We start from the raw sequence: 14,558 nt of genomic DNA on the forward strand, positions 1-14,558 counted from the left end.
TCTGGGTTTTCTTCTATTTTCTTACTAGTTCTTGTTTATTTCCTCATATCTCCATGGGGGAATAGAACAGAATTCTTTCACCGTAAGCCAATGCATGTCGCAAGAGGTGACTGACATGCCTGGAGCAAGGAGTGAGTAACCCCTTCTTCTGTATACATTACTAAAGTTAAAAAGAGAAACTTTTGTTTGTCTTTTTGAACCACCCTGCCTTGGTGGGATACCCCCCAGTTTGTTGAAAGAAGTAGTAGTATTTCCAAGAGTCTGGGCCAGGGGCAGGGTGCACTGGCATGCTGTCAATGGTTGCTTTTAAGTCATACAAGGACAGGGTTACATCAGAAATCATGATGTTGGCAATATCATCAGTTTCACTTAAACTTCTTAGTATCTTCAATCTGTAGACTGATAAGTGGTTCACTAAACTCACAATTATACTGTGACTTCAATTTTCACTCATTTCATTATAGTTATCAGGGATTTATTCCATTTTTACTTATAGCTCTTAGCTCCCTCAGTCTTTCCTGACTACATAATGTAATAAGTCTGTGCTTAATGTTCTACACATCCCTCATTCTTCAGAGTCACCTTTGCTTGCAGAGGAAGCGCATCTCTCAAGTTTGTATTTTCTCCTCTGCTGAGGAGACAAGTGTCTGGCACAAACTTTGAATGCCAGTGACTTCATCTTCCCAAGGAACTAATTTAGATATATGATTGTCATATCATCTTTCCAGCTTATCTTATTTAGGTCACAATTTATTTGGTCACAGTTGATGTTCTTTCTGAAAATGGCTTATTAAATTCAGCCTCATGGCTGATGTTCATCTGTCCCAGGCCTCTATGCAAGCAGGTCTCAACCTCTTTGTTTGTAAATATAAGGTCTAGGGTGTTTTCCCCAGTCTGGTCACTTCAGCAACCTGCTGGCTTAAGGCAAAGTTAATTCAGAGGTTTAATAAATCTGCTGAGTGAGATTGTTGCTTCAAGCTAGTTCCAGTGACTCTCCCTGCAATTGCAATCCTTGCTATATTCCTCTATTTAAGATTACTTAAAATGAAGCTCCCATGTGCTGTTTGGTAGCTTTTTAAGACAATGTTTGATCTCCAATAACTGGTCCTTGAACTGCTGGGAGGGTGTATCCAATGGTTTATACACAGGCACAACAAATTCAAATTCAAATTCAAAGTTTATTCTCTATAAAGATTACAATGTTGAATTTACAGAATTTGGTTGTTGTGTGGTTTACATGTAGTTAAATAATGATTACAGAGTGTACCACTAGAACGCCTAGCATGGCTAGGCATTTCGGGCAGACTTAGTTTAATTCTTTATTTTAAAATATTACAAATTATGAGGTAAGTTGGTATTATGGCTAAGTGACTAAATACTAGTTTGTGAGTTTAGCAATGTGAATGCTTTTGTTTTGGCACAGTACATAGTTTCAGTATTGGAGTATCATAGGATTCATTATTTTAAGATTGAGATTAATATTTCTGTTTATGGTCAAATGGGTGAGTGAGTAAGTGTGAACCACCAGGTGGTATTCGTGTAGTTAGTTGATGGGGTTTATCAGGGAGATAAGATGTTTTCTAATGGTAGTTTTGAAGGTGATGAATGTGTCTGCAGTTCTAGAGTTCTCAGGTAGGGTGTTCCAGATTTTAGGGCCTTTGACATACATTGAATTTTTGTAAAGGTTTAGTCGGACATGGGGAATGTCGTAGAGATGTTTGTGTCTGGTGTTATGCCTGTGGGTTCTGTCACAACTATCAAGAAAGCATTTTAGGTCAAGGTTGATATTGGAGTTTAAGGTCCTGTAGATGTAGATTGCACAGTAGTAAGTGTGGATGTACTGAACAGGGAGTAAGTTTAGATCTATGAAGAGTGGGGGGTGTGTTGCCAGGGATGGGATTTAGTGATTATTCTTACTGCAGCTTTTTGTTGGGTTATTATTGGCTTTAGGTGTGTTGCTGCAGTTGATCCCCAAGCACAAATAGCATAGGTGAGGTATGGATAAATGAGTGAGTGGTATAGTGTGAGAAGGGCATTTTGTGGCACGTAGTATCGTATCTTGGAGAGGATCCCAACTGTTTTGGATACTTTTTTGGTTATGTGTTGGATATGGGTGCTGAAATTCAGGTTGTTGTCAAGGTATAGGCCTAGGAATTTGCCCTCATTATGTCTGGTAATTAGAGTGTTGTCGATCTTAATGTTAATTTGTGCATCTCCTGCTCTGCTACCAAACATAATATAGTAGGTTTTGTCAGTGTTAAGCATAAGTTTATTGGCTGTCATCCAAGTCGATATTTTGATCAGCTCCTCGTTAACAATGGTGTTGAGGGTGGCAAGATTAGGGTGAGAGATGACATAAGTCGTGTCGTCAGCAAAGAGAACGGGTTTCAGGTGTTGGGATACGTTTGGAAGATCATTGATGTATATGAGGAAGAGCAGGGGACCAAGGACACTTCCCTGCGGAACTCTAGGCTCTAGTCTTCCATTTTGACTGCTAAATCTTTGACATCATTTGAAGTGTTCAGTATTTAACGTAAAAGTCTACTTCCACTTGTTGCCCACTTCTTTCGTTACATCTAAATAGATTGTACCCAGAAATCCATACTTCTTTAATCCACGAAATTTTTCTATCAAAACATAAAATAAATACATACAGTGGTCCCTCGCTTTTCGTAGTTCTCGGCAATCGTAAATTTTGCCAATCATAGGTGTATTTTCGTATAAACATGGACTCGCTTTTCATAGGTTGACTCGCAATAGTAGTTCGTCCACGCACGGTGTGAGCCGGGGAGGCCTCCCTACCCAGCCAGTCTGGCATTGTTTACCAGTGAGTGAAGGTCCCCTGAAGCGCTCCTACAAAATATTTCATAATATTCCACTCATTTTAGTGCTTGCAATTACTAAATAAGCTACCATGGCTCCAAAGAAAGCTCCTAGTTCCAAGCCTATGGTAAAGAAGGTGAGAAATATGTACAGTGACAAAGTCTTGGGCCATTTTCGGGAAGTGTTAGACGCTAGAAACAGAGCTCTCTCCACATTTACTTTGCGAGACAGGACTAGAGTGACTCTCAAGGTGGTCCTAGTGGCATTAAGAAACAGAGAAGAGAAGCAATCCCAGAGAAGCAATTGGTACCTGAGGTGTTGCTGGAAGGGGATTCCCCTTCCAAACTGTAAACAATCCAATCTCTCTCCACTTCCAGTCTCCCATACACTAAGAAGAATCTCCAATAAAGGTAAGTGTTATGCTGTTAATGTTTCATTCATCTTTTCCCATTGTATTGTTTATGTACTATATGTATATTTCATGTAAAAAAATTTTTTGTTTTAATACTTCTGGGTGTCAGGAACGGATTAATTGTATTTACATTATTTCTTATAGGGAAAATTGATTTGCAAATCGTAAATTTCGTATACAGTAACAGCTCCAGGAACGGATTAATTACGAAAAACGAGAGACCACTGTACTTGAAAAGTTATTTTTAAAGCAAATCTGACTTGCTATATATCTTACCCTAACTACCTCCTCCTACCTTAATGTGAAGTATGAGTTGTAAATGTTACACCTGGGAGGAGGCTGGAGGCAGTAGAGATATTGTGCCTAAGGGCAGTGTGTGGTGTGAATATTATGCAGAGAATTCATAGTTTGGAGATTAGCAGGTATGGAGTTACTAAAAGTATTATCCAGAGGGCTGAGGAGGGTTTGTTGAAGTGGTTTGGTCATTCAGAGAGGATGGAACAAAATACATGTACTATGATTTGAAGAACATATAAATCTGTAGTGGAGGGTAAGCAGGATAGGGGTCATCCTAGGTAAGGATGGTGGGAGGAGGTAAAGGAGATTTTGTGTGCAAAGGGACTTGGACATATAGCAGGCATGTGTGAGCGTGCTAGGAGTGCAGGCAAGTGGTTATTGAACTTGACAAGCTGTTGGAATGTGAGCAAGGTAACATTTTGTGAAGGGATTGAGGGAAACTGGTTAGCAGGACTTGAGACCTGGAGGTGGGAAGTAAAATGCCTGCACTCTGAAGGAGGGGTTTGGGATATTTGTTATATAGAGGGATATCTGAACATCTGTGTGCCTCTGGCAAGACAGTGATGGTGTGAATGATGGTGAAAGTGTTTCTTTTTCAGGTCACCCTGCCTCGGAAGGAGATGGTCAGTGTGTTGAAAAAAGAAAGATTTCGGCTTGCTTGACCAACTTGGCTATTAAAAAAAATTTCTCATAAAAAATTATAAAAGAATATATTTTTTTTTAATTTTTATTCCTAGTGAACCTGTTCTAAGAACATCTGAGCACTGGCACAGAATCTTAAAAAAAGAAACTTTATCAAATACAGAATTTAATAATGCATAATTCAGACACAGTAAAGTGTATATTTTCTTTTTACATACCTGCCAAATATGGAGCCAATTTCTGAAGGGAGGAGGTGTAAGAGGTGAGCAGATGAACCAAGTATCGGATGATACAAGTAGAGACATCCTTCAGTTTATCTTCAAGATGAGGTAATAATGAATGAACGAGAGCAGCTGCAGACGACAGAGCAAGACGTGCAGTGTGTAAAGTACAGTTGTTGGCTAAGTACTCCACAACACCTTGAAATACTTTATGTAGTTCTGATCTTCTTTTGGCAAGAACAGCTACTAGTGGACAGTCCTGGGAGAACAGAAATAAAGCTCTATTAATACTTTCCTGTTTTTCCCTTCATATTTATGCCCAAAAAACTCAGATTAATATTTGCATTCATAACTTCTTTTCCACTAACAAGAGACCTCAGACAGGAATGTTAAGTTACCCTGATTGTTTAACTCCTTAACTGTCCAAACATAGATCTACGTTCTTATCGCTAGCGCTCCAAACGTATACACTGTATCATTGTTTTATTTTTCCTGACTTCAAATTTGGCTCAATAGGCCTCAGTGGCCTAGATATGAAAGAATGGGTCTGTGGACTCAGTGTGTACAGTATGAAAAAATCAGGGACCCCTCATGGTAGCACCAGTTAGTTTCAGCTCCATCTTGGGTAAACATCATGGCAAACCCCCAGGATTCATTCACGCCTCGTTGTATTAACACTCTCTTAATCGAGGAAAGTGATACAGACCCCAAGTTTAGTGGATTTGACACCACTGTGGCTACTAATAATCGAGGAATTATTCCCTGGTTACCAGGAAGTGTCAGGTCCTCCCTAGCTCCTCCCTGGTTCCCAGGGAGTGCCAGGTCCTCCTTAGCTCCTCCCTGGTTACCAGGGAGTGCCAGGTCCTCCCTGGCTACCAGGGAGTGCCAGGTCCACCCTAGCTCCTCCCTGGTTACCAGGGAGTGCCAGGTCCACCTTAGCTTTCTCCTGGTTGTATGTATCTTTACATACATAAGAAGAACATAAGAACGAAGGAACACTGCAGAAGGCCTACTGGCCCATGCGAGGCAGGTCCAAGTCTCCTACCGGCTTAAGCCAATGCACCCAACCTAGTCAGGTCAGGTCACATTGACTTAAGGGAGGAACACGGCAACCGACCTGGTAGCACAAGCTATCAGGTCTAACTCACACCCACCCACACCCACCACAATAGCATGGAATATGCATTTCATTGACTCCAGGGATCACTGGCCCTGCAGCACAGTTTACCATAATATACTGGAGTGGAAATATTAGAGGAATAAGAAGCAGCACACTGGGGGAAAAAGAGGAAGATGCATAGTGAATATAAGTAAAAATCCGTAGTATTTATCTGCCATCCTACAGGTTTATAAAGCAAAGACCAGTAATCCCACCAGAGTGCAAAATATTTTTCCAAGTTTCTCCTCCACACACATACAACAACACAGTACTTCCTCAAGTTTCTCTTCCACATGCACTTCCTCAAATTCTCCTCCACACACATACAACACAGTACTTCCTCAAGTTTCTCCTCCACACACATACAACAACACAGTACTTCCACAAGTTTCTCCTCCACACACATACAACAACACAGTACTTCCACAAGTTTCTCCTCCACACACATACAACAACACAGTACTTCCTCAAGTTTCTCCTCCACACACATACAACAACACAGTACTTCCTCAAGTTTCTCCTCCACACACATACAACAACACAGTACTTCCTCAAGTTTCTCCTCCACACACATACAACAACACAGTACTTCCTCAAGTTTCTCCTCCACACACATACAACACAGTACTTCCTCAAGTTTCTCCTCCACACACATACAACAACACAGTACTTCCACAAGTTTCTCCTCCACACACATACAACAACACAGTACTTCCACAAGTTTCTCCTCCACACACATACAACAACACAGTACTTCCTCAAGTTTCTCCTCCACACACATACAACAACACAGTACTTCCTCAAGTTTCTCCTCCACACACATACAACAACACAGTACTTCCTCAAGTTTCTCCTCCACACACATACAACACAGTACTTCCTCAAGTTTCTCCTCCACACACATACAACAACACAGTACTTCCACAAGTTTCTCCTCCACACACATACAACAACACAGTACTTCCACAAGTTTCTCCTCCACACACATACAACAACACAGTACTTCCTCAAGTTTCTCCTCCACACACATACAACAACACAGTACTTCCTCAAGTTTCTCCTCCACACACATACAACACAGTACTTCCTCAAGTTTCTCCTCCACACACATACAACAACACAGTACTTCCTCAAGTTTCTCCTCCACACACATACAACAACACAGTACTTCCTCAAGTTTCTCCTCCACACACATACAACAACACAGTACTTCCTCAAGTTTCTCCTCCACACACATACAACAACACAGTACTTCCTCAAGTTTCTCCTCCACACACATACAACAACACAGTACTTCCTCAAGTTTCTCCTCCACACACATACAACAACACAGTACCTCCTCTTAAACAGCTGCTGTGTTGCACAAAACTCTCCCAAAAACTCAAAAATGTTGAAGAGGTAAAGACTTATTAGTTAGGAGAGATTACCAGGTAAGCAACAATAATAACTACTAACCTCTCCAAATATTCTGCCTAAAAATTCCAAAGTATTCTGTATCACAGCTGGGGAAAAATATGGAGGATTTGGTAGTACAATCACTTCATTCTGTACAATGGGATCATTATCATGTACAATCTTCAGCAGGGAGAGCATTATATCTCCTACATGCTGGTCTACCAGCCTGCTAAAAACTTCATTACCCAGACTCCTCTCCAGCCATTTATAGTGTTTCTTGGCAGCTTGCATCTGTTAACGCAGAAAAAATCAATTAAAATAAAGTAGATTTTACATTACCATTTTAATAAAGTTTAAAGCTCCAAACAAACTTAACCCTTTCAGGGTTCGTCCCGTAGATCTACGGCTTTACGTTCAGGGTCCAAACCGTAGATCTACGCCATGAGCTCAGCTCACTCTGATAAACTGTGAGTGGTACATTTGGGCCTAGATATGAGAGAATACATCTATGTGGTATGTGTGCACCACATAAAACAGATCCTGCAGCACACTGTGTATAATGAGAGAAAAAAAATGAAATCATGATTTTTCGATTAAAATAGCAACTTTGCAGTGTTTTTTCGTATGTTTTTTATAGTTGTATTTGCGATTTCTTGGTCTCATTTGATAGAATGGACGACATATTACAGAAATAGAGATGATTTTGATTAGTTTTAGCACTGGAAATGGCTTGAAACTGAGCTCAAAGTAGCAGAAATGTTAAATTTTTGCCGATATTCAAGAGTAAACAAACGACCTCACACGTCTAATACACACCAGCTGGTGGGTCTAATATACATTCACAAATATGGTGATGATATTTATACAATTATTACAGTATTGCATAACAGTAAATCTTCTATTTTTTGGTGTGAATAAAAATTCATTATGTGAATAAAAAATCAAAATGGAATTTATTTGTAAAGCCTCAAAACATAACTAATGAACAGAGGAAATGTTAGTTTAGTGCCAGGAATGCCTACATTGTTCATTCTGGACCCTATTTTGAAATTGGAATATTTTGAACTTTGTGTTAAATTGGCCAAATTAACAATTTCCGATCACTTTATTTTGTAGTTGAAACAGTTGACTTGGCGATTTCTTGTGCTCAATCGATAGAATAGAAGTAATACTAGTGAAATAGCTAAGAATTTGGTTGATTGGAATAATGTAATTGGCCTAAAATGGGAGTCAAAGTCGGCAAAATCGCCGATTCGTAAATATCGCTGACACATCAAAATTCGCGAGAGCATAATTTCGTCAATTTTCCACCAAATTTCGTACTTTTTGTTTTATTACCTTCACAAAAAGATTCTCTACAATTTCATAAGAAAAAATAAAAATTTTTTTTTTTTAACCCTTTCAGGGTCCAAGGCCAAAATCTGAAGTCATGCACCAGTGTCCAAGAAATTTTGAAAAAAAAAAAAAATTATTTTTTCTTACAGAATTAAAGAGCATATTTTTGTGAAGGTAATAAAACAAAAAAAATTAGAATCTGATCAGTACTTACCGAGATACAGTGCCAAGAAGTTTGTAGAAAATGATGTGGTGGCGGCAACATCGACGAATTCCACATACGCGTATTATATTATTTTGTTTTTTTAGTTGTTTTTTCTTTTCTTTTCCAATTTTTTTTCTATTCCTACTAACATTTGGGGCCTGAGAGACCAATACTGTATATAATTTATATATATAAAATCACTGTATTGAACACAATAACCGCACTAAAGTTATTATCATATTATTGTTTACCACTGTTGTTTATTATAATAAACATGCACAAATATTGTATAATACTAATGTTCTATCATATATTTACATATTTACAATCACTGGACATGGTTTTAGAACTGCTGGAGCTTGTGGAACTCCTTGAAACAAGGCACCATGCACAGAGGCACCTTACATTCCTCACACATAAACCGAGTGTCTTTGCGTCTTTGTTGCCGTCGTTTTGTTTGTGCACAGACAATGCATCTCTTCTGAGCAAATTTCTTTTGAGTTGAAGGAAGCTGTATTATGAAATGATCACCTTCTCTTCTCAAACGCTTGGGTATATTGTGATGAATTCGAGGACCATGTTGTATTGCAGTTGTTGTTACCTGGTACTTCATTATGAGTTGTCTGACAACAGACAAACAAAATTCACCATACGGTGGTCTGTTACCCGTCTTTATTTGGTACATATTATATGCATTCAGCATTGAAATGTCCATGAGATGGAAGAAAAGTTTCATGTACCACTTGTAACTCTTACGAACACAGTCAACAAAACCAATCTGCATGTCACACTTGTCAACCAAGCGCATGTTTTGTGTATAATCAATCACTGTCACTGGTTTTCGAATACGTTCATTAGTCACTCGATCAACTTTGCCACTGTCTTGCATTTCATTACGGTGAATGGTTGTCAACAATGTGACATCTCGCTTGTCATGCCACCGTAATGCCATGATGTCATTGGCAGTAAACACCTGCACGTCATCACCACGAACACCTGCGTTGAGCCTGGGCATATGTTTACGATTAGAACGCACTGTGCCACACACATCTGTCTTGTTCACTCGCATGAAATCACTGAGTAATGGGCTTGTGTACCAGTTATCGGTATATAATGTATGGCCCTTACCAAGATAAGGTGCCATCATGTTTCTCACTATGTCACCTGATATACCCAATAACATCTTGGTATCTTTCAATGTTTTACTACCCGTGTATACAACAATATCCAACACCAGGCCACTGTCACAATCACAGAGTACAAACAATTTTATACCAAAGCGGTTCCTCTTGCTCGGTATATACTGCTTGAATGACAGTCTACCTTTGAACAAAATCAAAGACTCGTCAATTACAAGATTCTTGAATGGATAAAAGTATATCCTGAACTTTTGTTTGAGATACATGAAAACATTTCTAATCTTGTATAACCTGTCACTTCTGTCAGGCCTGGTTTTGTCAGAGAAGTGCAACATACGTAAGAGTAAGATAAACCTGTTCACTGGTATTATTTCACTGAAGGATGGGGTACAAATTAGCCGATCTGTGGACCAGTATGCTTTTATATTATGCTTATAGACGTGAGGCATAAGCATTATTGTTGCAAAAAGCAAATACATTTCTGCAACAGTCGTCTCTTTCCACCTGTGTAGTCTTGACTGTGGTGATAAGATCGTATTTGCCATGGTGTACTGAAAATACTTATTACTTTCCCTGACAATAGTTTCCATCAATGGCTGGTCAAAGAATAATTCAAAGAATTCCAGTTCATTGGCCGTGGTTCCAAGGGGACAGGTAGGTAGAATTCCACTTTGCGAGTCATCAAAGTGGTGAGGGCTGGGAACAAAATTGGGATTTTGCTGCCAATCCCAGATACGGTTTGCTGGTGGATACTGGACATCATAGGCTGGTTGTACGGGTGGTTGTGGCGGGCTGGTGGGTGACGCTCCGCTTTGTCCTTGAACTGACGAGTCAGCAGCGTGGGTTCCCGCGTGGCACAGCGAGTCACGCATGGCGGTGCCACTACCACCACCAGCCCCACTAACACCATCCACTGATGTCTGTGGCCCATCCATGCCAAGTGTAGCCACATCATCCTCACTATCACTACCTAAAACGGGTGTAGGGCCACGGGATGTACTCCGGGATGTACTACGGGATGTACTCCGTCCCCTGGGCATAGCATAGGGTACACTACCCGAGCGCATGCGGCGGCGCACATACCGACGCTTCACTGGTGAATATGTTTCCTCACTATCACTACTCGAATGATCGTCGAGCGCAATAAAATCACAATCCACGTCAGAATCATCGTCATTACTGAAGTCAGAGGCCAGGCCACGGGAAAATATTAGTTTTCTCTTACGTTTAGGAACAACCAACCGTGAGTCACGAGTGCCCACACCAGAGGTAGAAGGTCGAGGATCGTCGGGGTTTTCTGCACTATTATCGATATCCTGGTCATTATTTTCGGTCACTAACTCATCAAAGCCGTAGAATTCGTCTTCATTTCCACTTCCATCAGTGTCAGAACTATCAGACAGGAAGAGGAGAGTCCCAATTTTCCGGGGAGTGAGAGCTGACTTGCGACGAGACATGGTGAACAAGGGTGACTGAGCCGGCGTTCCCACAATGCTATGCAGGCGCCTAGATTTTTTGTTTATGGCGCACACCCACCGCGCAGACCCATTCTCTCATATGTAGTCCTATGAGCGCTTTCGCGCTAAATTTGACGGCGCTAGAATTTTGGCGTAGATCTACGGTTTGGACACTCACCGACCAGCCGTAGATCTACGGGACGGACCCTGAAAGGGTTAAATTCTTGGACACTGGTGCGTGACTCATGATTTGGGCCTTGGACCCTGAAAGGGTTAAAATTAACAAAAAACAAATAGTCATCAGAGTAAAGCAAGAGATATCCACAGTGAACAGCAGCATTACTAAATGAACAGTACTTGCTCTAATTCTCTCTTTCTTGTTACTAAATGAACAGTACTTGCTCTAATTCTCTCTTTCTTGTTACTAAATGAACAGTACTTGCTCTAATTCTCTCTTTCTTGTTACTAAATGAACAGTACTTGCTCTAATTCTCTTTCTCTCTCGTTACTAAATGAACAGTACTTGCTCTAATTCTCTATCTCTCGTTACTAAATGAACAGTACTTGCTCTAATTCTCTCTCTCTCATTACTAAATGAATAGTACTTGCTCTAATTCTCTCTCTCTCATTACTAAATGAACAGTACTTGCTCTAATTCTCTCTCTCTTGTTCCTAAATGAACAGTACTTGCTCTAATTCTCTCTCTCTTGTTCCTAAATGAACAGTACTTGTTCTAATTCTCTCTCTCTTGTTCCTAAATGAACAGTACTTGCTCTAATTCTCTCTCTCTTGTTCCTAAATGAACAGTACTTGCTCTAATTTTCTCTCTCTTGTTCCTAGATGAACAGTACTTGCTCTAGTTCTCTCACTCTTGTTCCTAAATAAACAGTACTTGCTCTAATTCTCTCTTTCTTGTTACTAAATGAACAGTACTTGCTCTAATTCTCTCTCTCTTGTTACTAAATGAAGGGTACTTGCTCTAATTCTCTCTTTCTTGTTACTAAATGAACAGTACTTGCTCTAATTCTCTCTCTCTTGTTACTAAATGAACAGTACTTGCTCTAATTCTCTCTCTCTTGTTCCTAAATGAACAGTACTTGCTCTAATTCTCTCTCTCTTGTTCCTAAATGAACAGTACTTGCTCTAATTCTCTCTCTCTTGTTACTAAATGAACAGTACTGCTCTAATTCTCTCTTTCTTGTTAGTAAATGAACAGTACTTGCTCTAATTCTCTCTTTCTTGTTACTAAATGAACAGTACTTGCTCTAATTCTCTCTCTCTTGTTACTAAATGAACAGTACTTGCTCTAATTCTCTCTCTGTTGTTCCTAAATGAACAGTACTTGCTCTAATTCTCTCTCTCTTGTTCCTAAATGAACAGTACTTGCTCTAATTCTCTCTTTCTTGTTCCTAAATGAACAGTACTTGCTCTAATTCTCTCTCTCTTGTTCCTAAATGAACAGTACTTGCTCTAATTCTCTCTCTGTTGTTCCTAAATGAACAGTACTTGCTCTAATTCTCTCTCTGTTGTTCCTAAATGAACAGTACTTGCTCTAATTCTATCTTTCTTGTTACTAAATGAACAGTACTTGCTCTAATTCTCTCTTTCTTGTTACTAAATGAACAGTACTTGCTCTAATTCTCTCTTTCTTGTTACTAAATGAACAGTACTTGCTCTAATTCTCTTTCTCTCTCGTTACTAAATGAACAGTACTTGCTCTAATTCTCTATCTCTCGTTACTAAATGAACAGTACTTGCTCTAATTCTCTCTCTCTCATTACTAAATGAATAGTACTTGCTCTAATTCTCTCTCTCTCATTACTAAATGAACAGTACTTGCTCTAATTCTCTCTCTCTTGTTCCTAAATGAACAGTACTTGCTCTAATTCTCTCTCTCTTGTTCCTAAATGAACAGTACTTGTTCTAATTCTCTCTCTCTTGTTCCTAAATGAACAGTACTTGCTCTAATTCTCTCTCTCTTGTTCCTAAATGAACAGTACTTGCTCTAATTTTCTCTCTCTTGTTCCTAGATGAACAGTACTTGCTCTAGTTCTCTCACTCTTGTTCCTAAATAAACAGTACTTGCTCTAATTCTCTCTTTCTTGTTACTAAATGAACAGTACTTGCTCTAATTCTCTCTCTCTTGTTACTAAATGAAGGGTACTTGCTCTAATTCTCTCTTTCTTGTTACTAAATGAACAGTACTTGCTCTAATTCTCTCTCTCTTGTTACTAAATGAACAGTACTTGCTCTAATTCTCTCTCTCTTGTTCCTAAATGAACAGTACTTGCTCTAATTCTCTCTCTCTTGTTCCTAAATGAACAGTACTTGCTCTAATTCTCTCTCTCTTGTTACTAAATGAACAGTACTGCTCTAATTCTCTCTTTCTTGTTAGTAAATGAACAGTACTTGCTCTAATTCTCTCTTTCTTGTTACTAAATGAACAGTACTTGCTCTAATTCTCTCTCTCTTGTTACTAAATGAACAGTACTTGCTCTAATTCTCTCTCTGTTGTTCCTAAATGAACAGTACTTGCTCTAATTCTCTCTCTCTTGTTCCTAAATGAACAGTACTTGCTCTAATTCTCTCTTTCTTGTTCCTAAATGAACAGTACTTGCTCTAATTCTCTCTCTCTTGTTCCTAAATGAACAGTACTTGCTCTAATTCTCTCTCTGTTGTTCCTAAATGAACAGTACTTGCTCTAATTCTCTCTCTGTTGTTCCTAAATGAACAGTACTTGCTCTAATTCTATCTTTCTTGTTACTAAATGAACAGTACTTGCTCTAATTCTCTCTTTCTTGTTACTAAATGAACAGTACTTGCTCTAATTCTCTCTTTCTTGTTACTAAATGAACAGTACTTGCTCTAATTCTCTCTCTCTTGTTACTAAATGAACAGTACTTGCTCTAATTCTCTCTCTCTTGTTCCTAAATGAACAGTACTTGCTCTAATTCTCTCTCTCTTGTTCCTAAATGAACAGTACTTGCTCTAATTCTCTCTCTCTTGTTCCTAAATGAACAGTACTTGCTCCAATTCTCTCTCTCTTGTTACTAAATGAACAGTACTTACTCTAAATATCTCTCTCTTGTTCCTATATGAACAGTACTTGCTCTAATTCTCTTTCTCTTGTTCCTAAATGAACATTACTTGCTCTAATTCTCTCTCTCTTGTTCCTAAATGAACAGTACTTGTTCTAATTCTCTCTCTCTTGTTCCTAAATGAACAGTACTTGCTCTAATTCTCTCTCTCTTGTTACTAAATGAACAGTACTTGCTCTAATTCTCTCTCTCTTATTCCTATATGAACAGTACTTGCTCTATTTCTCTCTCTCTTGTTCCTAAATGAACAGTACTTGCTCTAATTCTCTCTCTCTTGTTCCTAAATGAACAGTACTTGTTCTAATTCTCTCTTTCTTGTTCCTAAATGAACAGTACTTGCTCTAATTCTCTCTCTCTTGTTACTAAATGAACAGT

The 14,558-nt window shown here is 39.1% G+C and overlaps 1 protein-coding gene across 4 annotated transcripts in view; it reads right to left on the reverse strand.

The window, feature by feature from the left end:
- tefu (Serine/threonine-protein kinase tefu) overlaps positions 1–14,558 on the reverse strand; it is an 844,515-nt gene that overhangs the window by 407,054 nt on the left and 422,903 nt on the right. For all 4 annotated transcript variants that reach the window (XM_070083426.1, XM_070083425.1, XM_070083427.1 and 1 more), the window contains exons 27-28: positions 7,010–7,240; positions 4,393–4,654 (exon numbers count right to left, since the gene is read on the reverse strand). In XM_070083426.1, the coding sequence (XP_069939527.1) occupies positions 4,393–4,654; positions 7,010–7,240 (493 nt within the window). The remainder of the gene's footprint in view (positions 1–4,392; positions 4,655–7,009; positions 7,241–14,558) is intronic.

This window comes from Cherax quadricarinatus, chromosome 9, assembly GCF_038502225.1.
Source record: "Cherax quadricarinatus isolate ZL_2023a chromosome 9, ASM3850222v1, whole genome shotgun sequence".
Taxonomy (NCBI): Eukaryota; Metazoa; Arthropoda; class Malacostraca; order Decapoda; family Parastacidae; genus Cherax; species Cherax quadricarinatus.